Source organism: Pangasianodon hypophthalmus, chromosome 15 (genome assembly GCF_027358585.1).
Source record: "Pangasianodon hypophthalmus isolate fPanHyp1 chromosome 15, fPanHyp1.pri, whole genome shotgun sequence".
Lineage (NCBI taxonomy): Eukaryota > Metazoa > Chordata > Actinopteri > Siluriformes > Pangasiidae > Pangasianodon > Pangasianodon hypophthalmus.
In genome coordinates this window covers 5,210,761-5,238,318 of record NC_069724.1, presented here as the reverse complement: position 1 = coordinate 5,238,318, position 27,558 = coordinate 5,210,761, and the positions used below count along the sequence as shown (strand labels likewise).

The following is a 27,558-nucleotide window of genomic DNA, read 5'->3' as shown; positions in this document are numbered from 1 at the left end:
TAAAAATGATTAAAAAAAAAAAGTTTCATTTTTAATTAAATGGCACTCATGGAATGACTGAGAATAGTCCCTGATGACTACTCATTTAGGCCTCTGTCAGATCATTGAATTTCCCTGCCATCTGCTTTCTTCCTGTCATTTTTATTGGCCATGTTTATATTTTTTCTCCTCTTATTTTTAATCTTGGCCCACACAATCAATGCAAACAACTCTAAAATGACCTTCTGGCTGTCCAAAGTGCACAGCTTTCTTAATATTCTGTATTTGCTGTGGCTCTTCTGTGCAATATAAAAAAAAAAAGAAAAAAAAGATAGTTTCCACAGACCCACCCCCACAGGTATTCCATGACAGGAGGAGCCATCCATCATTTCTAACTAAACCCCACGCTTCCTGTCATACTGCGCTTGTGGATTCATCATTTCAGTCATTTCGGGCAATCATAAAGAACGTCTAATTGAGTAGAAGTGGCTCATTCTGATTCTCACACACATTGCATTTTGATGTTTTTATGGAACCCATACTAATACACTTTGATTGGTGATTCATGCCCTGATCTCTCTCTCTCTCTCTCTCTCTCTCTCTCTCATACTGTATATACTCTCACTTTCCGAGTTTTCCACAGTTAAAAGGGACTGCTAGGTTGACAGCTGATCGATAAACTCCCTCAGCCGTTACAGATCATGTGACCACAAGGCCGCTGACCATTGAAGCAGTAATAAAACCCACTTATTACAACTGCAGCATTGTTAATGTTTTTCCATTTAGAAATAATGTTTTTTTTTTTTTTAATTTTGTCCCCATCCATGTTGCTTCAAATATTCATATCTAAGGTATACTACTGACATCATTTATATACAGTGGGGTCCAAAAGACCAAATAATTTTAGAATTTTAAAAACAATAAGCTTTAAAACAATAAAAGGAAATGTTCCATATCTTGAATATTCAATATTCTGCACTATTTCTAGGTCACTTTGCAATATGTTAACTCCCTTGTTCCTATGTTAACTTCCTTGAGTCTTATCCCTTCTGTTGAAGGACGTGTTCAAATAACACTCTGAAGGATTTGAGCAAACATCGTTATGAACTTCTGCAGTCCATACCAGCTCGAGTGCACACTGTCATTAAAGCAAAAGAAGGACATACCGAATACTGATATTCATGTAAATTGTTTTAAAAAAAAAAAAATCTAAGATTCTAAAGTTAGAAAAGAATGCAGAAGTATTTTCACTCATGGTCTCAGACTTTAATTCCCAATAACAAGAAGCAAGCAGTCAGTTCATTATCATTTTTATTTTATATTAGTTTTTTCAAGATACACCAAATGGTGAATTAGTATTTGCATAAACTCTTACAAATCAGTATTATAACATATGTCAGGGAAATAAACGCACACCGAGATAAACACTATTAAATCTATCATTCCCAACAAGCCTGTAAGATTAGATCCACTTCTCTCCAGCATGATCCTGATTATTAATATCTATAATTTAGCATACTGGATTTCAGTTTGAAATAAGTGCAGGAATTTAGAAACATCTTTGTTCCATTTGTAAAACCCTCATACACCAGGAAGTAAACAGCAGTTTTCTAGTAAAACTCATTACACATTTAGCAAAACTTCATATTTCTTTTGGCTGCATTAAACCTGTTTAGAAAAAAAAAAAATCATCAGTTAATGCCACAATGAGGACCAAATACAAGTGACTAGTCATGATATCGAGAAGTCCAGAGCTGTTGAGATTTTCTCAAATGTATAAAGACGCCTATGCAGCTATTACAAGAAATTTTCACCCCAATCTTTATCTACCACATACACTCACTGGACTGCCCCTGCTCATTTATGCAATTATCCAATCAGCCAATCATGTGACAGCAGCGCAGTATGCTGTCACAGATGTATGCTGTAGATACAGGTCAAGCACTACTGTCAATGATCACATCAAAAAGGTCAGAGGAGAATGGCCAGACTGGTTTGAGCTAACAGGAAGTCCAAGGTAACCCAAATAACTACAACCGTGGTGATCAGAAAAGCATCTCGGTATGCACAACACATCAAACCCTGAGGTGGATCTTCTGCTACAAGAGCAGAAGGACCACATGGGGTTTCACTCCCGGACAGCTGAAGAGTGGAAAGACATCAGCTGGATAATAGCATGAATGAGCAGCTGTACACGTTTTCCTTTTAAAGTGATTGGAGCACATACGTACAAAACATTTCAACATGTTTCTCTGTACTGAGAAAACAAAGAAGGACCTAACCACTAACAATGGAAGTCTAAGGGTAGCTGTTGGGGCAGTAAATCACTGTTTAAAAGAAACAATTTATTCTTCAGTTCAAACTAATATGTAAATTAAGCTCTTCATTGGTATAAATCTTTTCAGATGTAATAAGTCAATCATTCATTTTCAGTAAACACTGTATCCTGGTCAGGGTCATGGTGGATTCCAGAGCCTATCCTGAGCAACCTGGCGTGAGGAGGGAATACACTCTTAAGGACAGGTAAGTCCATTGCAGCACATTATACACTCACAAATTCACAATGAAGGGCAATTTAGCACAGCCAAACCACCTGATGGCATGATTTTGGGAGGTGGGAGGAAACCAATGAACCCAGAGGAAACCCAAGTAAACATGGGGAGAACATGTGGAAGTCCATACAGACAGTAAACTGAGCTCTGGATTGAACCAGTGACCCTGAGGTGGCAAAGCTACCCGCTGTGCCACCATGCTTCCACAAAATATAAAACATAAGCTAAATTTCTGAGAAAGTATCAGTAAAAAGTAACCCACTGCTCTAATAAGATAAGTAAAACAAGTGGATTCAGTTTAGTGCCTTACTTTCTATACAGCGGAAATTTTGCAGCTACAGTTAGTCATTACTTTCCAACAGATTGCTCATGGATACCACAAATCTTCAGGAAATTAAAAGTAAACAGAACTGCTTCCTATTGTATTGCCCAAGTGGTTGAAAGCTATATAAATCTGCATAAGACCAGCGTTGGTAAGACTTCTCATATCTGTCTCATAATTGCACCTTTATTGATGTACTGCTTGTAGTTTTGCACTCTTAAAAGTGTTTGATAGAATTTAACAACTGCCCTTAGACTCCATTTATGAGTTTCAGCAAATGGGATTCGATGTTGATTTCTCAGCATTGGGAAACGTGTTGTAAGAATGCTGTGGAGGGACATTAGGTTGAACATTTCTTTAGCAGCCATTCCAGTTTATTTTTCCACAAGTGCACAATGGGACAAGGATATTTCAGTTCTACAATATCATCAATTTACAGTTGTAGCATGTGAGTTGTGTCTATAGACTAAAATTAGCATAGTTAACATGGTTACACCAGACCTCTTCAACTGTATTGAGAGATTAATGTTAATAGGTTAAAAGACAGCAATAGTGAGCAAACGTTAGTCCCCAATTTAACAGTACTCCAAAGCTGAAGCCGAGGCACTCCAGGTGTTGCCTAATGGATTACCAATTCGCCACTATTCAAGTGTCTGAACGCTCGGTGTTGAGTGCTCTCCATAGACGGCTCTTGCAAACCTCACATTTGATTCCCAGCTACAAAAGATAACACTTCAAATGAGAAACCTCCAGTGGCAGTGCTGTAGTGAGTGACAGAAAAGGAAAGAAACCTAAGGAACACAGCTCTGCAGGCCAAAACATGGTGCGTCTGATCCCAGGAGGAATGTAACAGGACTGGTGTTATATTCACATTCAAGGGGAAAATTGGAACAATAATTTGAGATCAGCGTCAGGGAACGAGGTTCCTGCTAACTCTGCATTCTGCATGAGCTCTGGGACTCCAGGGTTTCATGGGACCTCATCTCATCATCAGTGCTCATTGTGATAATTGAAATTCAGCCAAGAACGCATCAGTGGCTAGCCAGCCAACTCTTTAACTCTGACTAATGCATTCTGGGTAAACCACAGCAGAGCACTCAGGCTCTGTGCTAACAAGGCCATACATTCATCATGACGTTATTACTTCGCTTTGTAAATGAATATTTTTGTCAGTGAGTGGAAATGTGTTACCTAACAATAAAAAGTCTGAAATGATCTCAACTGAACAGAAAAAGGCAGAAGGCAAAGGTGCGGGTTACGTGGGCACTTTCATTTCTCTTTTGGTTTCTTCAGGATTAAAGGCAACACCCAAAAGCTTACGGGATAAGAAATTAGATCTTTTTGTATTTATTTTTAGACCTATTTATATTTATTTTTGTGCAAATTTGAATCTACTCATAATTTCATAATTATACCCTCTTCATTTACTGCTCTTTTTTTTTTTTTAATGAAACATCTCTTTACCGCCACAATCCTATTTCTACATATTTCTAAGACATAATGACATCAACATTAAAAGAGACACTCAATGTTAATGTGACACTAGTTTCCAGCTCATGGATCATTAGCTCTGGTGATTACACATGACAGGTGATTATGTAAAATAGATTCAGATGACACAAAAACAAGAACTCTTCTGTACCCAGTGCACAAACACTAATTTCCAGATACATTAGGCAATAACTATGTGTAGATCATTTAAGACTAAATATTGAACTCCCTCCCTCTGTCAGTTACAAAATCTGTGCATACATCTGCTTCAAAATGTGTGGGCTTTTGTATTGTGTGTGTGTGTGTGTGTGTGTGTGTGTATGTATGTATGTTTCTGTGCTTGTGTAAAGCCCCATACAGGAGCTGATCATTTTCCAAGCTGTATCCTGGATGTTTTGCGATGTTGCTCTGTTTACTCTGTGATCTCCAGAATGAGGTCATCGCCTTCCAGGGTGCTGTCAACTTTGACGTAAACTTTATCCACGGTGCCGGAAAGCGGCGAGTTCACTACCGTCTCCATCTTCATGGCGCTGAGGACGCACAGAGGCTGGCCTTTCTCCACATGCTGGCCCTCCTTGACCTTGACCTCGACCACTTTCCCTGGCATGGGCGCTCCCACCTGGCCCCGCACGTCCTTCAGAGCCTTTGGGTGGAAGTGCATTTCCTGCAGCAACACACAGAGAGGAAGTTAGACTATCGCTTATAAAGAACCGGAAAGGGCACAAAGAAAAGGAGACAGACACTAATAAAGGAGGAAGCAGGGGTTGTCGAATGGCAGACTGTGGTCCGGATGCAGAACTCGGCAAAGTGTTTCACAGGACTAAACTGAGCACAAAAAAAAAAAAACAAACCCACATGCACTTAAATGTAAATTATTTAGCTGAAAGTAGCCCATCAGACGAGACACTAGCTACAGAGCTACAGAGTGAGTTAGAGAGTCAGTCAGGGGTCACAGTGGTTTAAATGACTAATTTATTTCAATTTTGGGAAACAGAACAACTAAGTTTGTCAGAAAATGTTGCAGATGGGTACATACTCCCGGGAGCAAGTGCGATTGGTCAAACTGTTTGTGGGAGTGGGAGCTTTAGATTAAAAAAAACAGTCATTTGCACACATCTATTTCCGTCCATGGCAATAGTCAAAAGTGGTAATGTGACACTCAGTACAAAACAAAATACAGCCACTTCAAACGGTCTTGTTCATAGCATCAACTATTCACTAATGGTTAAACCTTTTAAAATTAAAAGGTCAACCATTCAGTCACATCTGTTGCTTATCCAGACGTTCATATGTAATGACTTATGTAATAGAATTGTACAAATTTCCATTGAATACTTCTTGTATAAAGGGTGCTTAATATTGTCAAAATGCAAATTTCTATGTTGGACTTTCTTACTTAAATAAACCAGACTGAAACGTACCTGGTCAGGATGGACACCAGAGCACCATCTTCATATATAAATGTAAATTTAACAAACATTAGAACCAACAAGTGCTTGCTGGTGGTGTATTTAATACAGAAAATCTTTTTTTTAATACTTGTGGTTTGGGTTACCAAGTAATTTATAATATTTAAAGTAATGTGCATTTCCCTCACTGCCACGCTACATGGTGCTCTATACAGAACAACCAATTAGTAAATAGTGAACGAGTGAGTGAGGGAGTGATCTCAGACACAGCTCCTTAGCCTTTATAAGCAGCTAGGGTACTCTAACCTATTGCAGTATTGGGATTCATAGATGCACAAGATATTATCCAAAGTACTTTTAGACATGACTACAGAGTGGCAGAACTCCCAAAATAGTGCAGTACAGCGAGATGTCAAAGTAAAATGAGTGGCCTGAATGAATCCCATCACAAATCACAAACTACAGAGTGTAGTCAAGGATTTTTCTCCAGCTTCTTATACCTTCAGGGCCACGGTGTCTCTGACCAGGACAGACCTCAGCTGACCATTGAGCTCGAAGAAGACCTCTCTCTGACCGGCCTTGTTTAGATCCCCCAGTGCCAGAGCTTTAATATGGAGAGTCTTCCCTCTCTCCAGCTCCACCTGAATGAAATATTAAAAAGACAAAATGTTAGCATGTATGCCAAGACGTGTGCGATGTTGCATGGTAAATATGAGACAGAACAGCACCTCAAACTCCTCTGCGATCTTTGGCCCCTCCAGGAAGAGGCGGGTGTTGAGGCAGTCGACAGGTCCGAAGGAGGTGGTGAACTCTTTGAATTCCTGGAACACTTTGGGGTACATGGCTGCTGACATCACATCCTCTGGAGTGATGTCATCACCATGTGTCTCGCGCAGCTGCTTCTCCAAAGCCTTGAAGTCCATCGGGGGGAGCGAAGCACCTGGACGACCCTCTACACGAGGCAGTGATTTCAACACCTGCACCAGACACGATCCGTTACACGACTCCAGAGAATCCAAGGATTAACAGCAACATTGGAATCTCTCTGTAATGTAGTTTAAAGCCTCCCTTAGAGAGACTGTAAGCTCTTCACTCCAACCACTCATGCAAAGAGGACCCATATGCACATATGTCTGGAGTGGAGTGCTTATAATCCCCCAAAGCCTGGCACAAAACTGTACAAGTATTTATATATGGTCGTTACAGCGAGCTCAATTAATCCTCCCCTCTTTTCCTCTCCATTTGCCTCCATTTAAGAGGCTAGACAAATCAGCTGGATAGTACTCCTTAAGGACATCCTTTGAGTGGTGGCAGTTACAAGTGCAAATGAAACTTTAATATTTGATGTGGATTTCGCTTATGCCTTACTCTGGTGGAGGAAACGCCCGGAAAAATGCTGTGGGCTAAAATAAAGCACTTCTTCATATCCATAGGCAAACACTGAGATAAAAGCTGAGCGTTGTTAATTTTGCAATATTTAATTTGTATGCTGAGAATGTGGGGCAATGCAACGGAACATGTTTGTTATCCACAAAGCATGCTAAGCAGTTTCCCTATTTATTTTCAACCAGTGTGCACAATAAATTAGCCAAACTGCAAAAGGGACACACATTTGTCTGGGAAACAATTGATCTTGCACAGAAGAGGCTGCTTGTAATTGGGGCACGAATCGCAAATGGGGAGCACAAGACGCAAGAGATGGCTATAAAAGAACAATTTTATTTAAAGTGAGGGGAAAAAGGCAAAGAAAAAGTGTCTGAGATATGGAGAGATGAAGTCATATAAGGCAAAAAAAGGGGAAAAAACAACAACAACAACAACAAAATGTTGAACACTAATGTGAATCAGACAGGCCCACTCTAAACAGCATCATATTTTCCTAACTTGATAAAGTGCCTCTACAGAGCATAAATAAACTTTGCTACCACTTTCTGTTCTGCCTGTACTCAGAAAGCTTTATGAATGTCCTAATGATTCTTTGTAATTTAGTAACAATGCCCTGAAAGCATTTTTATAAACACAAATAATGCATCAAAAAGCTCCGGCGAAGTACTATAATTAATTCCTTGGTGACTTGTAAACACTGAAACATATCCCTGCTCATTATAAAACCACGTACCGCGTACCGCATTGCTGTCATGGCTGATAAGGATCTAGACACCATTATAAGGCACTTCTAGTATTTTTTTTTAAGGATTATAAAAAAAAAATGTAGAATATCAAAAGTTAAAATGTCATCACCGGGTGCTTCAAGTGACTAATATTTTAAGTAATCAGTAAGTCAAGTGTAAAGCACCATAACCTTTATTTTTCTAAGGGATAAAGTGAAACCGCACAAATCCAAACTTATTTCAGAACACGTACATAAACACTAGGGATGTAACCAAATATGAATATGAAATGAACAGATTATATTTTCTAAATGGATACAAATGGAGATGAGAAGAGGAGGCACTATATATATATTTTTTTATTTGTTTATTTTTAGGAAGCTTGACATAACATCTGATTGAGACTGGAGATCCCGCGGGAAGCAAGGTTTTTACTTTCATGCGGGCGCGATCAAGCTCTCAGATACAAAGCTCAGGGGACAAACAAAGCTCACGTTCATTAATATGAGCACAAGATATTTACAGCATTCATTCATTCACTCTCAGTAGGGATTATCTGAATGTGAATACATTATTGAGAATAAACAGATACTAATTCAGATACAAATACAGATATTAATAGGAGATTAGGTTTTTTTTTTTCTTTTTCGGTAGTCTATCATATGTGGTTTGCTCCAGTAGCCCAATCTAAACACTGCTTTACTGAGCTGCAAAATAAAACTATATTTCTAGCATCAGTCACAAAAGAAATACACTTTTTTTTATTTATTTATTTATTTATTTATTTATCTACCTATTTATTTTTTATTATTTATCTATAAAGCCCACACAGAAAACAGACTATGCACAGAGCAGCATCTCTCTGCTGAGGTCTTCAGAAATTCATTGAGCATGTTTCTCGTGGTTCTTAAAAGAACGTTCTCCATCATTATTAACAGAATATCGTCCTGGAAATATGGGCATTATAACAGTCCCCAGTTTCACTTACAGCAGCACTGTGTCCCAGCGTCGTAGTAGATTCTAATAGCGTATCCAGCAAACTTTTCTGATCTTTTAGGAATATAATAAGCCCAAAAACAGAAGTAAATCTGTTAAAATATTATTAGGTGGACACTGTTGTCAAATGAAAACGACTTCATTTGGAAAAATATCATTGTTTTCAAAAGAAAGAATATAGTCAATAACAATAGATAGAAAGCATTCCAGAAAATGCCACATCTGGAGGACATCTGCTTGAGACTGATTATGAACTTGAGTGATGTAGCTGAGGTTGAGGAACTGTAGAAGTTTTGTTCTAAAATTTTGTACAACAAATTGCTATTTGATATTATATTTTGTGAATTGAAAATTAATATTTTCTCCAGCAGCCCCCTGTTTTCTCCATTGTTTTCGGGGACATCCGGTGTAGGCCACGCCCACTTCCAGTACAAATCCAAATATAAATACAGATATTTGGAGCGATATACAGGTACAGATCAGACAGTGGCATTATATTACTCCCCTAATATACACACAAGTGCAGCTTTAAAATAAATAAAGGAAAGAATAATTATGAGTTTGTGCTTAAATATTTAAAGTTCAGGACTAACCGATTTTCCAATAATCAAGTTTTCCAGTGTAAAACATCATTTTTGTTTTGCTGTAATTTGTACAATTGTACTTCACTCAAAAGCTTTAGACAGCATGGCTTTAGAAATATCAAGAAGTATTTATTTGCTATATTTTTTCCATGTATTCGGTAGCTTTCATGTTCTAGCCAATTTCAAGTTGAACTAGCAGCTTGGAATTTTATATATATATATGCAATGTTAACAAACGAGTAATAATCTGATACTGCTGTAAAGCACCTGCCATCTGCCAAAACACTTTACACTTTCCAGTGGCAAGATCAGATTAAAGAGACTAACTGCTCGCATTATAATTTATACTAGCTGGAAGCTCAGCATTACGACGAGGTCTTACCTTAGACCTGAACGGCTCAGGGAAGCCTCCATGTGGGATGCCGATGTGGCCCTGCAGAAACTCCACCACCGAGAGAGGGAAGGAGAGCTCATCGGCCCGCTCTTCCACCTCTTCCCGCGTCAGGGAGTTCTGCACCATGAACTGTGCCAGGTCGCCCACGATCTTTGAAGAGGGGGTCACCTGGCGAGAGACATGAGTGACAAGTTATTTAACGCGTCAATCTCTCCAACACCACAACCACTACAATACATTCCTTCTCTGTGTTGCCTTAGCATTGTGAAGTTGGCTGAGAGGATATGACTCAGAGTAGATTACATTTCTAGTCACCCATAGCCATCAGCATGAAGGCAAGGGAAAATGAAATGGCGTGATTGAGACAATGGAGAGGCGGTAATGAAAACCAGTGTTAGCGTGGCACACAAATGCTGTGCTACTTTGTTTGCCTGTTCCGCTTGGGCTGAAGAAGAGAACAGAACAACAGCCATTAATTAAACACTGGGAAATAAAAAGCAGCAAGGTGAGACCAAATATGCATAGATGTCATTGACTTAGGAGGTGAACGGATAAAGGGCACATAGATAACATTTTCTGAGGAGTTATAATTTGCTTAAAGTGACCAATTTGATCCGTCTCTGTTCCAAAGGACCCAGTGACAGGATCACACCCCTCCTGTGTGGTGTTTATGCCATTTTCTATTTTTATTACAACTGAAAGGATTGCAAGAGGAGAGTGACATTGAAGTCAGCGTGCAATTAAAACTTGAAGGCAGAGTGGAGCTCTTGGGTCCAGAACTCTTGTGATCTTGCGAATGTACGCGTGAATTGCAGAGAGCGGAGCGAGGTTTCTGTCAAAGCAGTATGTGATAATTAAGTCATATTTAACTATAGAGAGCGTGCTGTACGAAAATTGTTATTTAATTACAGCATATCTGCGCTTTCAAACTTCTTTTACAAATCAAACAGCTGCCGCTGACGAAATGGCACTTTCGACACACTTGCCACAGGTCTCAAAGAACACTGATTGGCACTGTGGCAATCATAAACGGTGCAGCTTGTGAACCCAATTGAAATGACTGCACTGTACTTCTCTTCCATAAAAAAAGAGAAGACTTGCTTGGATGGGGTCCACTTACCTTGATGAGGTCTCCCAGCAGTTTGTTGGCCTCAGCATAGGCTTTCTTCACCTCCTTGAACTTGTTGCCTAGGCCCATGCTGTGAGCCTGAAAGTGCAGGTTGGTGTACTGGCCTCCCGGGATCTCGTTCTCATAGACGTCTGCATTCCCAGATTTCATAGTGGCTGTGCAGTCAAATGGAGCATAGAGACCACGGGCCACTTCCCAGTACTCACTGTAGTCAAAGACCTTATCCAGAGATATGCCTGAGGGAGAGTGTGTGTATGAGAAAGACATATACATTCATGTCATTTTCGCACTTGCATTATTTTTTTTCCCCCCTGGACTGTCAGGTGAAAGATACATGATATATCCTTGAGGTACACCGCAGTGATAAGCAAAGCGTACAATTCCACACCATTATTCTGCATGTGGTTCTCTGCACTGCTCCAGAGCTCTAAAACAGCTTTCGCACTTCACCAAATGTACCAAAAGCTGTTTCAGAGCTTCGAACTGATCCCTGCTTCTTTTTTTGAAACAGTTAGTCTAGGGCTCGCTTCAACCAAACCCTCGTGCGGTCCACATCATGTGTAGAAGCTATCCACTCTCAGCTTTGTATGTCGTGTAACGCAATTGATTGAACTTGTATCGGTACTTACTGTTTCAAGTTTCATGACGGGAGGGTTGATATGGTTAGCAGAGGATATAGAATGTCTTACTGATGTATAAAACCAGACTTTCAGAGGACAGGAGTACTGTAATTATCTTATTTGGTGAGATGTCTCACACCGGCCTGCACTGCTAAAAATCTTATACGAAAACATTTCCTCATTTGCAGGTATTCCTGCACAATGCATGCAAGTGCTGTTCTTCTCTGCTTGAGTACTATTACCATAGGGAAATTTATTTAAAAAAAAAAAAACAGCAGATGGATGAAACTGCCGTGGGCCTACCATTTTGAAAACCTGCGTGCCCTAAAGTGACATACGGAATTGCGCAATCGATCCACGGTTCAGGAGGAATACTTCAACGTGAAAGCAAAGCTGCAATTATGAAACAAGCCTTCCCCAAACAAACCAAGAATTGGTCCTGAGTGCACACTCAAGTATTCAGACCAACCATAGTCATTTTTATCCCGAATACTTTTTAACTTAAAAAGTACACTCACAGAAAAATGGTACCAAACTCTGCACTTTTTTTTTTATTGTTGCAGTGTATGTCAAGGGTACATCAAGTATCTTTTACCTGACAAAGTGAATGTAGTGTACCTTTAAATCTTATTTTACCTGAAGGACCATAGCTGTAGCATAAATATGTTTAAAAGGTACATTACATTCATTTCTCCGTGCAAGATACATATAAATACATACCCTTGAGGTACACTCCAGTGACAAGCAATGGTACAATTTGGTACATTTTGTTCCTGAGAGCATACCAACTGCTAAAGATGCAAAAATACAAAGTACACACAGAATCTACAAGGATATGTAACCTGAAATATTGTAACCTGAGACAAATGCTGGTTTGTCTAGAGAAGTTCTAGAGTGTTTCATGTAGCAATCAAAGGACAAACTGCATAAAAATGAAACAGTGAAAAGTTTAGTAATACTTTAAATGCAGTATTATTAATGTATTCCAGAGAATACCTTTACAGTTGCCTGTAAGCTTTTGTAAATGTGTAGTTGTAGTTATATGAATTCTAAAGCATCAGAACTTGATAATGTCAGGTTACATAACACATAATCCCATTCATTCATCTTCAGTAATCACTTTCATGGTGGATTCAGAGCTTATCCTGGGAACACTGGATGTGATGCGGGAATTCACCCATCACTGGATGCGAGGCGTGAACACATCACTTTTCACATTCGCTCACACCTAGGGCGATTTAGCGTCGCCTGTCTTGTGGCATATTTTTGGGAGGTGGGAGGAAACATGAGAACACTTAGGAAAGCACACGGACACAGCGAGAACGTGAAACGCCGCACAGACAGTAACTCGAGCTCAGGATTGAAGTGAAGACCTGTGAGGAATAATATCTGTACAAGAAGGTATAATCTAGAACCTGCATTATAATATTAGTGTGTGTTATGTTCTTATGAAAAAATATTATAACATTATGTAACCTGACATCATAATAATAGTCTTTTGCTAATGCTTTAGGAAGTGACTGCATGTAACTATAAGTACTTATGAGAGATGTAGGCTTATCTCAGGCATTATAAGGTATTATGCATGCTATGTAACATGTTACAATGACATTTGTAATTTATTATAATACAAGGTTCATAGCAAGTAAGTTCAGAATACAAAGAAATGTTTTTCTAGATGATGTATTGTCTTAATAGTTAAATCACTATGGAAGGAATGGAAACTTGGGGCCATTTGGACTAGAGCGGAAAGCTGATTCCACTCCTGAGAATTCAAAACACTAACCCAATGAGATTGTGGAGGACACGCCAGGCACCCTGAAGCTGAAGAACCGAGTCTTCAGAAAGATGGAGGAAAGAGTTTGAGCCAAAGGCTACGCCAGCGCCGGGAAAACTACAAAGCAAATAGCTGCACGTCATTAATATTTCATTATTAATAATCAAAAGAAGTTGTCTACTTTACTGGCTGTGACTGCTAATCAAACATGCGGCGCAGAAACCTACTGGAGTGTTTAATCAAGAGAGTGAGTGTGTGGAGGCACGAGGTGGGGGGTGCGGGAGAATGGATGACAGGGCATAGATTGCTTCCTGCCTCTCACAGTGCCATCACTTATCAGCAGCAGCCAATTAATCAATCAACGAGACGCTTCACTCGCAACAGTTTACATGCACATTTAACCCACTCACCCTCCCTAATTACCCAGCACTATGATCAGCACAATCGAGCTCCAACACGGCACCCGAGTCTCAAACAATCACACACACACCGAGCTCTCCCGTACACTTACAAATGACAGTAAACACTCTGACACTCAGTCGAACTCTTATTCACTCACTTTCCCACGCTCACATATGCACACGTCTTTTCCGCTCTTCCCAAGCACCACAAAGTCGACAGGCTCTGTAGGCGATACTGACGTAAACGTGACTCTTCTGCTTTCCCACTTCTTAACCATAAGGAATTGGTATTATTCCAAGAGAGAGAGAGAGAGAGCGAGGAGAAACAGTAATAATGGAGAGATACCTACTGAGAGAATGATGGAGGGATGAGATAATCAGTGAAGGGAAAGGGCAGACAGACTGACATGGTGATGAAGTGAAAGAAAAGCAAAATGGAAAGAAGTACATGATTCATGAAGCACATTTAAGTGATATAAATGGTAGTACACACTATGATTTATACCACAGCGCTGTAGAATTCTCGAATCGGATTGGCCAGCAGATTTTGGTTACCTTTTTGTTATGGTTACTATAGTAACAGCTCATTCACAGGGACTTGTACGGTGGATGATCCACATAATCTAAGCCTAATAATAAATGTTTTTTTTTTTTTTTTTAAACGTGTTATTTAACAGAGGAAAAAACAATTATAATCTGGACAGAGGATTTGTGCATTTTCAGGTTTCTTGGAAACATGACGAGAGAGAACGAGTGGCTAGTGAGGGAACAACTGTTTATATCTGCTATAACATAAGTGATAACAGGAACTGATTTGTCTTGTAATCATTGGCAAACTGCTGCAGTATAAGAGGAATAAAACACTTCAGGAAGTGCTGTTATAAGAAAACAACACATGACGCTTCCCTGTCATTGATTATTTTCCTATTACGGCATGTCTTGAAGTTTTTTTGTTTTTTTTTTAAAATTCTTTACTTCTACTCACAGCCCAACACTGAATAGAACATCTGAAGCTTAAAAAAAAAAAAGCTTTCTCAGAATGTGAGGCAGTGTGTGCGTTTGGGGAGCAAAAAAAAGATAGAAAGAATTAAATCACCACTAAATTCTCAATGCAAATGCACATCAGGGCGAAAGGGTGTGAGTCAGAGAGAGAGAGAGAGAGAGAGAGAGAGACGGGTTGTCTCTCTCTCTCCAGTTCCTCCATGCACGAATGCACACGTTCTTGTTTCTGAAACATGGCTTCCATTCCCTTGACTCCTACAATCAGAAACATCAGCAGACACTGTTTGTCTACTCCACTGTTTCACCACTGAGCCCCTCACTATAGGAAACGCACCAGCCTGTAGCACTCACTCAATGTCTGAACAGCTCCATCTGCACACTGCCATCAGGGTTACATTACAGTGGGCACTCCACGGGTGTCTTTCAGCACTCTTTCTTTTTTTATTCTGTCGTTTTCTGTGTGACGGCGGCTTTAATGCCGATCCTGAAGAATGCAACTGCAAAGAATGCTTAAAATGCACAGAAATGTACTTATATAATACTTCTATAATTATACCCAAATATCAAGGCTGCACTAGCTGGTGGTTTAACATCAAGAACAAATCAAATCCTCATATTTTAAGGTTTGGGGCTAAATTAGACAGTTGAAGTCTTTATCTAGTCTTCAACTGTCTGGTTCCAGTGATCTTGTGCTCACTGTAGCCTCTGATTCCTTTTCTTAGCTGACAAGAGTGGAATCTGATGTGGTCTTCTCCTGTTATAGCCCATCTGCTTCAAGGTTTTACGTGCTGTGCGTTCCGAGATGCTTTTCTGCTCACCACGGTTGCAAAGAGTGGCTATTTGAGTTAGCGTAGCCTTCCTGTCAGCTCAGATTGGTCTGTCCATTCTCCTCTGACCCACCAAGTTTCCACCCACAGAACTCAGCTTACTGGATTTTTTTTTTTTGGTTGTTTTACACACCATTCTGTTTAAGCTCTAGAGACTGTTGCATGTTAAAATGCCAGGAGACCAGCAGTTTCTGAGTTAAAGGGAGGTTAATTGGGTCCCTGCTCTAAACGAGGGTTCCCAGCTGTAAGGAAAACTGTCCTGTTGGGGCGTTGGTTGGGGGGGCACCTTAAGTTCATTCCTTGAGTTAAATTCCTACCAGTGATCTTGTGACATAGCACATGAATTTTGAACCTGCAAGAACTAAAGAGAAGCACTTACCATTTCTCAGGTGCTTTACAAGGGTATTATGCATACTCACGTCCTTTTGGATCTACTCTCATAAAGTAACTCAAGTGCATTATTTGCATTCATAGTATTGAGAAGAAACATACTTGTAAAGAACAAGGGAGAGGAAGAAATATGCTATTTGCCCGACACTGTAGAACTAACATATTGCAATGCACGACTACAACCCACATTATCAAATGTGCTGGTGATCCTGCAGTAATTGGACTAATCAACAACATGACTACATGCTGAAATGAGGGCACGGAGCTCACTAAGCATTGCCTTAATGACCACCTAGTCCTAAAATAAAAATCAACTTCAGGGAGGCACTTGGGTGCTAATCAGCTTTAATGGGACCACAGTGGAGACAGCTTCAGGTTCCTTGGGATTTGTTCTCTTGAAAAATGCAACACAATGGCGTGGTCATGAAACGGCATGTCAGCATCTTTACTTCTAACAGCATATGAGGAAGAGAAATTACTACTACTAGAGAACTTCTGCTATGTTCTAATGGGGTCATCTAATGGGGTCTTCTCTTATGAGAAGATGTCATCTGAACTGCGCATTCCTGTGGTAACTTCAGAAATCCAATCCTCCAGACAGCGTTCTCGAGCTGTGACGCAACGTTGACATTTCTCAATTTGGCAGAACTTGGTTTGAGGTTAATGCTAAGTGTAGTTACAGTGTAATCTTATTCATGGAGCTTTTATACCAAGTGAAATCCATGTTTCTCAGCTGCCAAGCAACAGTGTTTTCATGACATAAACCACTTGAACAGCACATGCAAGTGCTATAACAAGCCCTCATCAGCAAGCCATTCTGTTCCCCAAAACCACCAAAAACATCAACGGGTGTTTTTTGTATTTTGCACCATTCTGTATAAAGACCGTTGTGCGTCAAAATCCCAGGACAGCCGTTTCTTAAATACTCAAACCAGCCAGTCTCGAACCAGCAACCATGCCACAATCAAAGTTACTGACATCACATTTTCTCCCCATTCTGACTATTAACTGAAGCTCTTGCCCTGTACCGGCATGATTTTATGATTCATGATTAGGATAGTTCATCCATGATTAGGATAGTTGCATAAATGAGCAGGTGTATAGGCGCTCCTCATAAAGTGGCCGGGGAGTGTAAGTGCTAGAAGGCAACAGCAAGAACTGTTAGTACTACACAAAGAACCAGATAATCAGTGCTCCCGCTTCCTGTGCAGGTACACTAGCCATAGTAAAGCCAAGGGAATAAAGGCAGGATCCAAGCAACCCGAAGCTACAAATGTTTGTGAGCTACTGTGGCATCAAAAAACAGAAGACCAAGAATTTAAAGCAGCTTATGCCCTGAAGAAACACACCCTCAAAAAAATACCAAGATATTCGAGACACTCACATGTGCACACTTAATGCAATACACACACCTTTTCAGCCGTTACATTTACTATAACCTTGCCTTACTGTGGCTATTATTATACTGCCACGGTTACTGTAGTGCAAATTGTTTTTAGTGGCCTTTTAACTGAATTACACACTGAAGGGCCTTTATGTATTGTCATCCACTGTGAAACTGTTTATTGCAGACTACAGGAATGTTTCTCATGAGTAATTTCACACTACTGGCTGAGCTGCACATGTGAGAATTCCTAAAGCGCAGATTTTGCATGGCATATGAAAGTCCTGCATCTGGAATGCAAAGCTGGCGATGAATTCTGTACACCACGGATGGCTGCCAAGTAGGAAATTGTCATGCAGTAGGGACAGCACTGATAGCAGCATTTGCTCATATAAACTCAAGCCTCCTGACAATTCAGTTGCTTAGGCATCATCTCCAGAAGCCAAAACCAAAGACAGGGCCACAGGAAGGAATCTGCTGGCGATAGACAAAATCGAATCGTCAAAGCAGCGAACGCCTCCTCATCGCGACGAGTGCTCTGATGTGATTCTCTCTGCCAATGTCACACACCCACGACATGCTGCTGAGAAGACAAGCAGGTCGGGATTGGGGGAGTTTCTGGGTAGGATTTTTCACTTAATAACAACGCAGAGAGGAGAGGAGCGGGAACTGAGTGGATTGTGTTCATTTTTTATACTTGTACGAGAATAAGAGAGAAATGAGGCTCAGAAAGTATGTGTTTTTTCCTAGAAAACATAATCAAATAAAAGTACAAGTATTTCATTTCAGTAAAGTACGAATATGTCAAAATAATACTTAAGTATAGTAACGAAGAACAATTACTAAAGCACTTTCCACCCCTGAATTCTAGACCATAAGAAAAATAATGTGTGAAACGATAAACTGTTTAATATGCTCAGGAAAGTACTAAAATATCCTAGGAACATCGCTAAACCTTTACCGCCATAAAGTACGCAAGGATCTATGAATATGCATGAATATGCAAACATGTCCTCAATCCACCCCAACCACCCACTGCTCTCTCACAAAAAGTCTAGAGGCCATCTGAGAAAATGCAACCCTGTAGGTGAGAACCATCTGTCCACCAAAATCTGGGAATTGTTGATGTATCAGAACGGTTTAGAAAAGTTTGAGAAAAAGTTGAGACACTGCTACTGTAAAACTCTATTGTATCTTTTCGTATGCGGCTTAGCACATAGCTAGTTAACTGCTTTTGAACCAGTTCACATTTATCATAGACGAGTCAAGTTTTAGTATCAGAGTCTCGATCATCATATTTTCAGTGGTTTATGTAACAGTAACAAAAACCAAACCTGTCCAAAAACCAATACACCAACAACAAAGACTATTACGACTATTTAATGTTTCCATAGCTTCAGTGCATTCTCTAAGTAAGGAACAAAACACAACAGGGCATGCTGTTAAAGGAAAATAATCAACGACAGGGTTAATTTTACCAAACAGATGTGGCTTATTTTCTTCCTCTTGCAAAACAGCAATTTGCCAACTAGTACAATTTTTATTTCAATAATGAACAACCTATCGTACTTTTTGTCCGTTTATAATAAAATTAATGTTGTCAAATATTAAACGAGTCCATGAGACATGTTAGTTCCTGTTATCAATTACATTATAGCAGCTATAAACAGTTGTTCCCTAACCAGCTTAGTTTATGTTAGCTTATAAGTGGGAAAAAAAAAGGCACCAGAAAGAATACACTCATCTGTCCTGAAGAATTTCCTTTAGAGGAAAAATGCTACAAAGCACTGACACTGGAGACTCCCTTTTTATGAATGTTAAACGTTTCCTTACAGAATACTTCACCACATCAAAGATGCTACGCATTTATTTAAAAAAAAAAAAAATTATTATTTTTTTTTTACCCATTCATTATTTGTCTTAGATTGTAAGCGTCTGCCATAGAAACAATAACGCATTCGACCAAGCGAAATGAATATAGCCTATAATCTGAATTACAGCCATCAGAGCTGCTCTTATAGGAAATTAATCAACACCTTCTGACCAATAAGATTCATGTAATAATCTGCATGAACCATAATAAGTTCAAACCATGCAGCTTGTTTTATGACATCACAAACTGAGCTATGAAACAAATAATCTTTTATGGATGTACTTTGAAAGGCCAAGTTTTACACGAAAAAATGTGAATTTTTATTGCCGGATTAACAATTTTAGCCCACATACCATCCTAATAATAGGAATTAGTGACAGAAGATGAGTTAACTGTTTAAAAATCATGTTTTTAATGCAGGGGTGAGTAGGGGCTAAAATTTTCGTTGATAGTCCAGTGACCTGAAAGGTTACAGAACTGGAAACTATCTGCCCTATTCCCCTGGCATCTCTCTCACACACACATACACACACACATACACACACACATACACACACACATACACACACACATACACACACACATACACACACACACATACACACACACATACACACACACATACACACACACATACACACACATAGGCAAGGTGCCAAGCTCATAAGATGAGGTTAAGCACCAGTGGTTGCTGTAATGTCACAATTAAGGAAAGGTCACAAGGTCACTCAGCACATCCAAAATGATGCCCATGCATTCTGACCCCTCTTGCTGCCCTTTTCTCACTCTCACCCCTACGCAGACACTTTTTCTCCTCACTCGTTTTCTCACACCCCTACGCAGTCTTTCTCTCCTTCGCTTATGTGCATGCTCTGTGCTCCTTTTATTAGCCGGGCTTGTCTGTCGTGTTCTGTTCACGAGCTAGTTCTGTAATGGCTGACATTCTTCAACCCAACTCGCCCTTGGAGAGGTAGAGAAGTCGAACAGGAGGAAGCGCTTGTGCAAAGAAAAAAAAAATAGTGAAAGAAAAGCTGCATAAATTAAACAAACAACTACAAGTGCATGTGGTTATGAAAATGGGGTTACTGGAGTGTGCGTGGTTATTTGGATTGTGCCACTTGGGCTGATGGGGGTGCTTTAGAACAGGCGACATTAATGCAGTGGTAAGTGTGCTTCTGTTAAAACAAAGAGGTTGCAACAAATGTTTACAGCATGAGAGTGAACTCATTCCAAAAATCACACACTGGCCGCCCCTTGAGATTGCCCTGGTTGAAGAGTGCACCATGCCTTGATGAGAAAAACAAGGCACTATGGCAAACAACAATGTGATCAATTAGGCAATTAAAAAAAAAAAAAAGAAAATTATGTGAATTTTTAAACTCACTATCAGGAATCAGTCTCAAAATTGTATTCTAGTCACTCCTAAAACTGTCCAAAACATACATTTTACTACTTAAAGGGGCGGTCTGTAATTTTTGATCCCTCTTCTACCTGTGTAGTGAATTAAAAACTGGGGAAGAAAAAAAAAATTCTTATCGTTTGAAATTTATAATCCTTCTGAATTGGAGGGTGGAGTTGATTTCTGGGTCAGAAAAAAAAAATAAATAAAAAAAGAAAGAAAGAAACCCAAAAAACAAAAACCTGCCAGATCCACTGCATGATATTACTACTCAAGGTATTTGAAAATTATATGATTATTACACATCTAAAAACACTTTCGAATGTAACAAACTGCACCTTTAAAGAAACATCCGGATGATCAGTAGATCTCACCTGTGTTGTGTTTGTTTCCTTTGGTGCAGGCGACGATGGCACCCATGCTGGGCTGGGAGGTCATACCCGCCATGGAGTCCGCTGCAACGTCCACGATGTCAGCTCCAGCTTCAGCACACGCCAACATGGCTGCCACGCCCGCTCCCGCCGTGTCATGAGTGTGCACGTGAATGGGCGTGTCAGGAAAACGATCCCTCAACGCACCAATCAGCAAACTGCTAGCTTCTGGTTTCAGCAACCCGGCCATGTCCTGGAGCAAATAAGAGCGTGAAACAGAGATTGTCAAAGAGTGTGTGTGTGTGTGTGTGTGTGTGTGAGCGCATGCTTTAGAATGAGACAGACAGTAGATCAGCGGGGTATTGTAAGAGTGGGTGGCAGCTATGTGGGAAAAGCACCACTGAGGACAGCATGCAAAAGGGAACGTTAGCAAAAACAGGAAGAAATCTCATCCCAAAGAACTTCAGAACAATCAACATCAGCCTGAAGATATTCATCATCCTGTTTATGACTAAAGATCTTGCACCTTGATGCAAAGTATGTGCGTGCCAGCCTTCACAAGCTCATCAGCCAGCTTCAAGTAGTAATCCAGAGAGTACTTCTGTCTCATGGGGTCAGAGACGTCGCCTGTGTAAGAGATGGCTGCTTCCACCACACCTCCCGCTGCGCCAGCTGCCTCCATTCCCAGCAGCATGTTGGGCAGGTAGTTCAGAGAGTCAAAGACACGGAAGATGTCCATGCCGTTCTCTTTGGCCACCTCGCAGAACCTGGAACGAAGCCATCACATTATGCACCATTCCAGTTACTACAGTATCGTTTTGCGAAAGAATTCATTTTTTTATAATAACGTCTGAGTCAGTTTTCCATTTTCATTAGTTTCTTTTAACCACTTTAAGGGTGCTTTCACACCTGTTGCTGAATCTGAAATAGATTCTTTTGATTCGTTTGCTAGGTGGTTTGGTTTAATTTCATACTGTACATAATTAAACGAACCAAAAGGCAAAAAAAATTAAATAGTTGATGGGTGGATGGGTGGATCACCCAAGCATGGAGAACACAGAGCCCGTGCTAAATGAATTACTAGATAACTATATAAATAACTCGTTTAAAACATTGTGTGTTGCATCCACTTTTTATTTTCTGCAGTTCTGTACCATGGCTCAGTTTGCATTCTCTGGTTCAGTTTAGCGACTCGCAACCAAAAATCCATGGCATGTTTTGTTCACTTCCTGTAGTCGAATCGGCGTTGAATCTTTTTCTTAAGTCAATCGAACTGAGCTGGTCAACCGAGCCACTTCGATCAGGTGCTCTTGGATATTTTGGTTCGAATCGAACAGATTAAATGTGAAAGCACCTTTACAGATTTGGATTTTAGACTGAAACCAAGGTGGGTGGGTGTATGATGCTGACTTGTAGACTGAGTTGTCTGGGTAGTTTGTATATCCCACAGCGTTGGCTCCTCTCAGAAGCATCTGGAAAGGCACGTTGGGGATCAGAGACCTCAGCTCCTGCAACCTCTTCCAAGGACACTCCCACAAGAAGCGCATTGCCACATCAAATGTAGCACCTAGAGAAAAAGTGATACAGACATGGCTTTTTTAAGCAAATCATGAAATACAATAACTTCTCTAATGCCATTTCTCTCCTTCCTGCTCCTGCTGCAACCTTGGGAACACAGGAATACCAACACAAGTCTAGTGTGAGATAAGCAGAAATATGTAAGAGTTTGAGGATTCGTGGCTCCTTTACAGCAAGAAAGACCTTATTTTTATTAATAACCTGGACAAGTGAACCCTCGGCAAAAGGGTCAAACCTACAACCGCATAAATCTGAAGCCAGAGCTCAGTGTGAGGGGAAATTTACTGGGATGCCTTCCACCATTCCCTTTGGTCATCATGAGATCTAAACAAATATGTCTACTATGAATATTTTATTTTAAATGTAAATAATTAAGTTGAGATTAAGAGCACTTCTTCATGTCCTATGGAAGAACCACTTATGTAGAAATGCATTTATTAATAATGCAGAGATATGTTTAATGGGCAGCACAGAAATTGCAATGAGAACACTTTTTTTTTTTTTTTTTTTTTTTTTTTTTTTAAAAGAGAGTGGTGACCATTTCTATGTCATATCTGTACTAAACTATATACACATTCTTATCATTAATATGCATTATGACTTGTTATCTTGCTGCATCATACAGTATGTAGTGGTCATAACACTTTATAACACCAAATTAGTGGATTATGAGGAGATATAATGCTGACAATGTATAATGGTGATATAAATGCATTATAAACAATACTACAACATGTAATGACTTTTAATAAATAATTATAGAGATGTGTATAAGGCCTTGTACTATAGCATATATAATACTTATATGGCCCCCGATGAAGCAAGACTTGAGAAGTAATCTAGCTTTAAAAACTAACTTTCCCTAAGCCAACTCTTCAAGAATTTTCTAAAAAATTTTCTGATTATTAATAATGCAAAGACAAACAAAAGAAGAAACCAAATTCTGGCTAAAGGTGAGGGAAGAAGCCGTGAAATAAATAATGCAGAAAAAAAAAAATAGCTTGAGAGAGAATCGGAAATGGCGCACCTCCCCAGTTTTCCATGCTGAAGAGGCTGTTGAAGTTGTGAGCCACAAATGGTGCAATCTTTTTGAGGTCATGAGTGCGCACCCGAGTGGCCAGCAGAGACTGGTGGGCATCTCTGAAGGTCGTGTCCATCAAAAGCAGACCTTTGTGGGCACGCACCGCTTTGGCAAAGCCTTCAGGGCCTTCTTTCAGCAACACATCCCTAAAACCCGTTGGAGGCGCTCCTAAAATGCGCACACACAAACACACACACACAGTAATCAATACTGCAAACATTATCAGAACCACCAGACTGTAGAGAACCACAAAGAAAAAGAATCACCATTTTAATAGCACCATTATTCACATACTTTCTGTATCTTCTATATTGTACAGTGTCTCTCTCTCACTCACACACACACACACACGCACACACGTCTTTGCAATCCACTCAATGATTTCTCTGGACCCTTATCACATAACCTTAAATAAAGTGAAGCAAACATGACACAGAAGTGCAAACAATGTGAGCAAGCACAATAAGTCAGAAGATCCTTTTATAAGCACACCTTAATGTCAAAATAATATTCAAGATTCTAGAACTTTGTCATAATGAAGTAAAATAAAAGATAAATAACAGCAATGTCTAAAAAAAAGAAAAGGAAAAAAACATTAGAAAGTTGTCATGGACATGCTTTATATAATCCTGAGACTATATATGCAATGTTGTGCAAGATGTAGTGCAACACTGGAACGAAATAACAATATGCCATAAAAATAGGAAATATGCAAACATAATATAATATTGTGTCATTCAATTCCGGCAAACATGGTTTAACAAGAATGGACTTTTGTAGCACATCTTTTTCTTTAAGGACCTCACAAACAAAACAAGGAGGTTCAGTAAAACTGCATGAAAGATTGCAAATGTTCCCGAACTAACAATCTACCAACGGGGTTGTAGATCGACATCTGGATTTCCGTAAAGCTGCTTCGTGACAATTTTTATAAGCTCTATACAACTAAAACTAAACTGAAGGGTGCTGGAGAGAGCTTGAATAAAAGTAGCATAAAGGAAGACAGAAATGATCATTAGAAGCAACAAGAAATATACCTAAAATAAATCTTACATCTAAACATTAAAGTTGATGGTAAAATTAGAACGCTGCCTCCTCGTAATTTTCTTTGTCTAAGAAAGTGACAACTTTCCATGGTTAATGCAAATGAACCAACTGGGGCAAAAATTATAGATTTATTTAAAGGAAAACTCCATCATGAAATACATTAAATACATTTGTATTGAAATATTTGTTATGGCTGTAGCGGTGCTGCTGCTAATGTATTGGTTGATGCTGTATTTTCATTATTCTTGTGATAAGTTAGTGGATGTGTGATGTGACAGGCAGACATTGCCAGCACATTTCCTACCAAGCTTTGCTGTTATACCCAAAAAAAGAAAAGAACAAGAGCTTCTTTTCTCACCATTTTTCAGCAGTGTTCAAGGTCATAATGAGAAATCTGAAGAAATGTAGAAGTACTGGGAGATAACTGAAGTCTCAGTAAAATTCCAGAATTCAATACAATGCATGTCTGGCAACAAACTCAGCTTGGCTAGTTAGTGAGCTACAACATATGACGCACAGTGGCTTTGATCAAGGACAGCGGTATTAGCATGGAAGTTGAAGCTTTAGAACCCCGTATATGTTTGCATAGAGTATGCAGATGAATATTTGAATTTAAACCCCTTCTCCATGAATGATCTACAAACTAGAATCTAGTCCTGAACAAGCAAATCCAAGTAACCAATCATGAGTTATGGCTGTTTGAGTAAACTAAATCCCACCACACTGAGATGGATTGGCATGTGGTAGCCATATTGTTTAAAACCGTCAACGTGTTTATGATAATTATTGAGGTTCGAACTCCACTGATTATTCCATCTTTGTACACCCATGCCGAAAATTCTAGTGGTAATTCACAAGCAGATTTAACATAACTTGTATATTAGTTCACAACCTATGTAGCTGAAGGAAAACGGTTCCGAATAACAAATGAATTGTGGGAAAATAGAATTTTATTTCTACAACTCACAGTCCTCAAGACACGGGCCAAAACGTAAAATGCTGAACTACAGTGTATCAGTGCGGGTCCCTTGACTTGACAATGAGTAGTGGGGAAAATTCTGTACCATCATGCAAAATTTAAAGATTCTACAACTTACAGTCTTTTCTTTCCATAGCATTTTAACGCAGAACCCAAATATTAAGTAAAATCCCAACAATTCCTAACAATTCCAAAGGGGTTTCCATCATTTTATGCCTGAACCACTAATACATTTTGGGCACCATTGGATATCACATAATTAGTACTGCTACAAATGATCAGCAAGATTAGTCTAACGTTTTCTCTCTTCAAGATACAACCATTAAAACAGTCATTTAGAGTGTATTTTGCATTTGCATATTTTATTCATAATTGATGTCCTACATCAATAATGCATTTATGTGGATCAGAATGTGCATTACTCAGTGCTGGGCTGCAGCATCCGCACAAGATATCTGAATCAATTACCTTCTAAGAAGTTATATTTTTTCATTAAGTCATTAAGGCACCATCCTGCTTTTGGTTCACATCGATGTTGCTGAAAGCTGATCCAAAAAGGAGTCGATTCCCTGACTCCAGGCATTGAAAACAAAGAGCTTTAAAGTCGATTCCATGCACCGAAAATGATTTGCCTTGTGCACACATGGCAAGCAAAATGAATTTCGGATTTCCGTTAACAAGACAGCCAATGGATAATGGACTTCATTTTGAAAGTGACTGGTTGGAATTGAACAAATCAGGGTTTGAAATACAGGCAAGCCCCACCCAGTGATTGTGATCTTTGCTCTATTGGTCACACTGAGATATAGCTGCAAAAAAAATATGAGGAACGAGATAGACAGATAGATAGATTGATAGATCTTGATAATATTCTCTGATAATATGCCATGACACATTGTCTGCTAAATGTCAGTAATATTGCATTTAGTTAGTGACCTCTTATTTAATAAGCCTAGTTAAGATTTCTTTATTATTATTATTATTAGTTAATTGAAAGGTTGGAAAGAAATATTTTTAAAGAAATATTTTTTTATTTAGTACATTTGCAATATAGTCAATCTATTAAAATAATCAATAAAGTAATCAATCATTAAAACAATTAGTTGCAGCCCTACACATTAATAATAATTATACCACAGTGCAGATGAAGTCTCAAATCTGATTGGTGTGCATTTTTTTTTTTTGTATAAACGCACAACTCGGACAGTAATACTAATACTAGGCACTAATACTAATACGTTATCGTTTCTATAGTAACAGCTCTTACACAGGGACTTGTATGGTGGATGTACCACATACTCTAAGACCAATAATAAATGGATGGTAAACATATAAACATCGATGTTTTTTTGTTAGGAGACATTTATTTATCATTTATGGATGGAGTCTTGGGTGTCAGAGCAGGACAGGACGGAGTACACGCTTTCTGGTTTCTCGGTAGAATGACAAGGGACTGGGACTGAACTTTAATTTCCTCTCAGCGGGTTTACACAGAGCTCATATTGACAGCGTGCATGTGCGTGTAGGTGCATTGCTTACCAAGAGGCACTGCTGGGACGACTGGATCAATGGAGGAAGGCTTAGCCTTTACAGGGATGGGAGTCGTTGGGCCATTCACCATGACATGACCTGAGATTGGAAAAGCCACACAAACACACACACATTTAGACAGCTACCTGACATCATACTGCACTCAACAGAAAGTTCAAAGCTACAGCTATTTTATCTAAAGGCCAGCTAAAAAAGCTTGATATGATGAGCCAACTGAGGCAGCCTTTTAAATACGATCTGAGAAACCTGAGCATCAATATAAAGGTGAAAGTAAAGAAAAACAAGCCTTCGATGGATGCGTTTCCATTAAA

General features: G+C 39.4%; 1 protein-coding gene across 1 annotated transcript in view; it reads right to left on the bottom strand.

Moving 5' to 3' along the window:
• Window positions 1-1,273: 1,273 nt before the first annotated feature.
• pcxa (pyruvate carboxylase a) overlaps window positions 1,274-27,558 on the bottom strand; it is a 139,710-nt gene continuing 113,425 nt past the window's right edge. The window contains exons 12-21 of the mRNA XM_034311032.2: window positions 27,236-27,325; window positions 23,617-23,838; window positions 22,422-22,578; window positions 21,538-21,778; window positions 21,015-21,264; window positions 10,959-11,203; window positions 9,827-10,006; window positions 6,482-6,730; window positions 6,254-6,394; window positions 1,274-5,008 (exon numbers count right to left, since the gene is read on the bottom strand). Coding sequence (XP_034166923.1) covers window positions 4,757-5,008; window positions 6,254-6,394; window positions 6,482-6,730; window positions 9,827-10,006; window positions 10,959-11,203; window positions 21,015-21,264; window positions 21,538-21,778; window positions 22,422-22,578; window positions 23,617-23,838; window positions 27,236-27,325 — 2,027 coding nt within the window. The 3' untranslated portion in view covers window positions 1,274-4,756. The remainder of the gene's footprint in view (window positions 5,009-6,253; window positions 6,395-6,481; window positions 6,731-9,826; window positions 10,007-10,958; window positions 11,204-21,014; window positions 21,265-21,537; window positions 21,779-22,421; window positions 22,579-23,616; window positions 23,839-27,235; window positions 27,326-27,558) is intronic.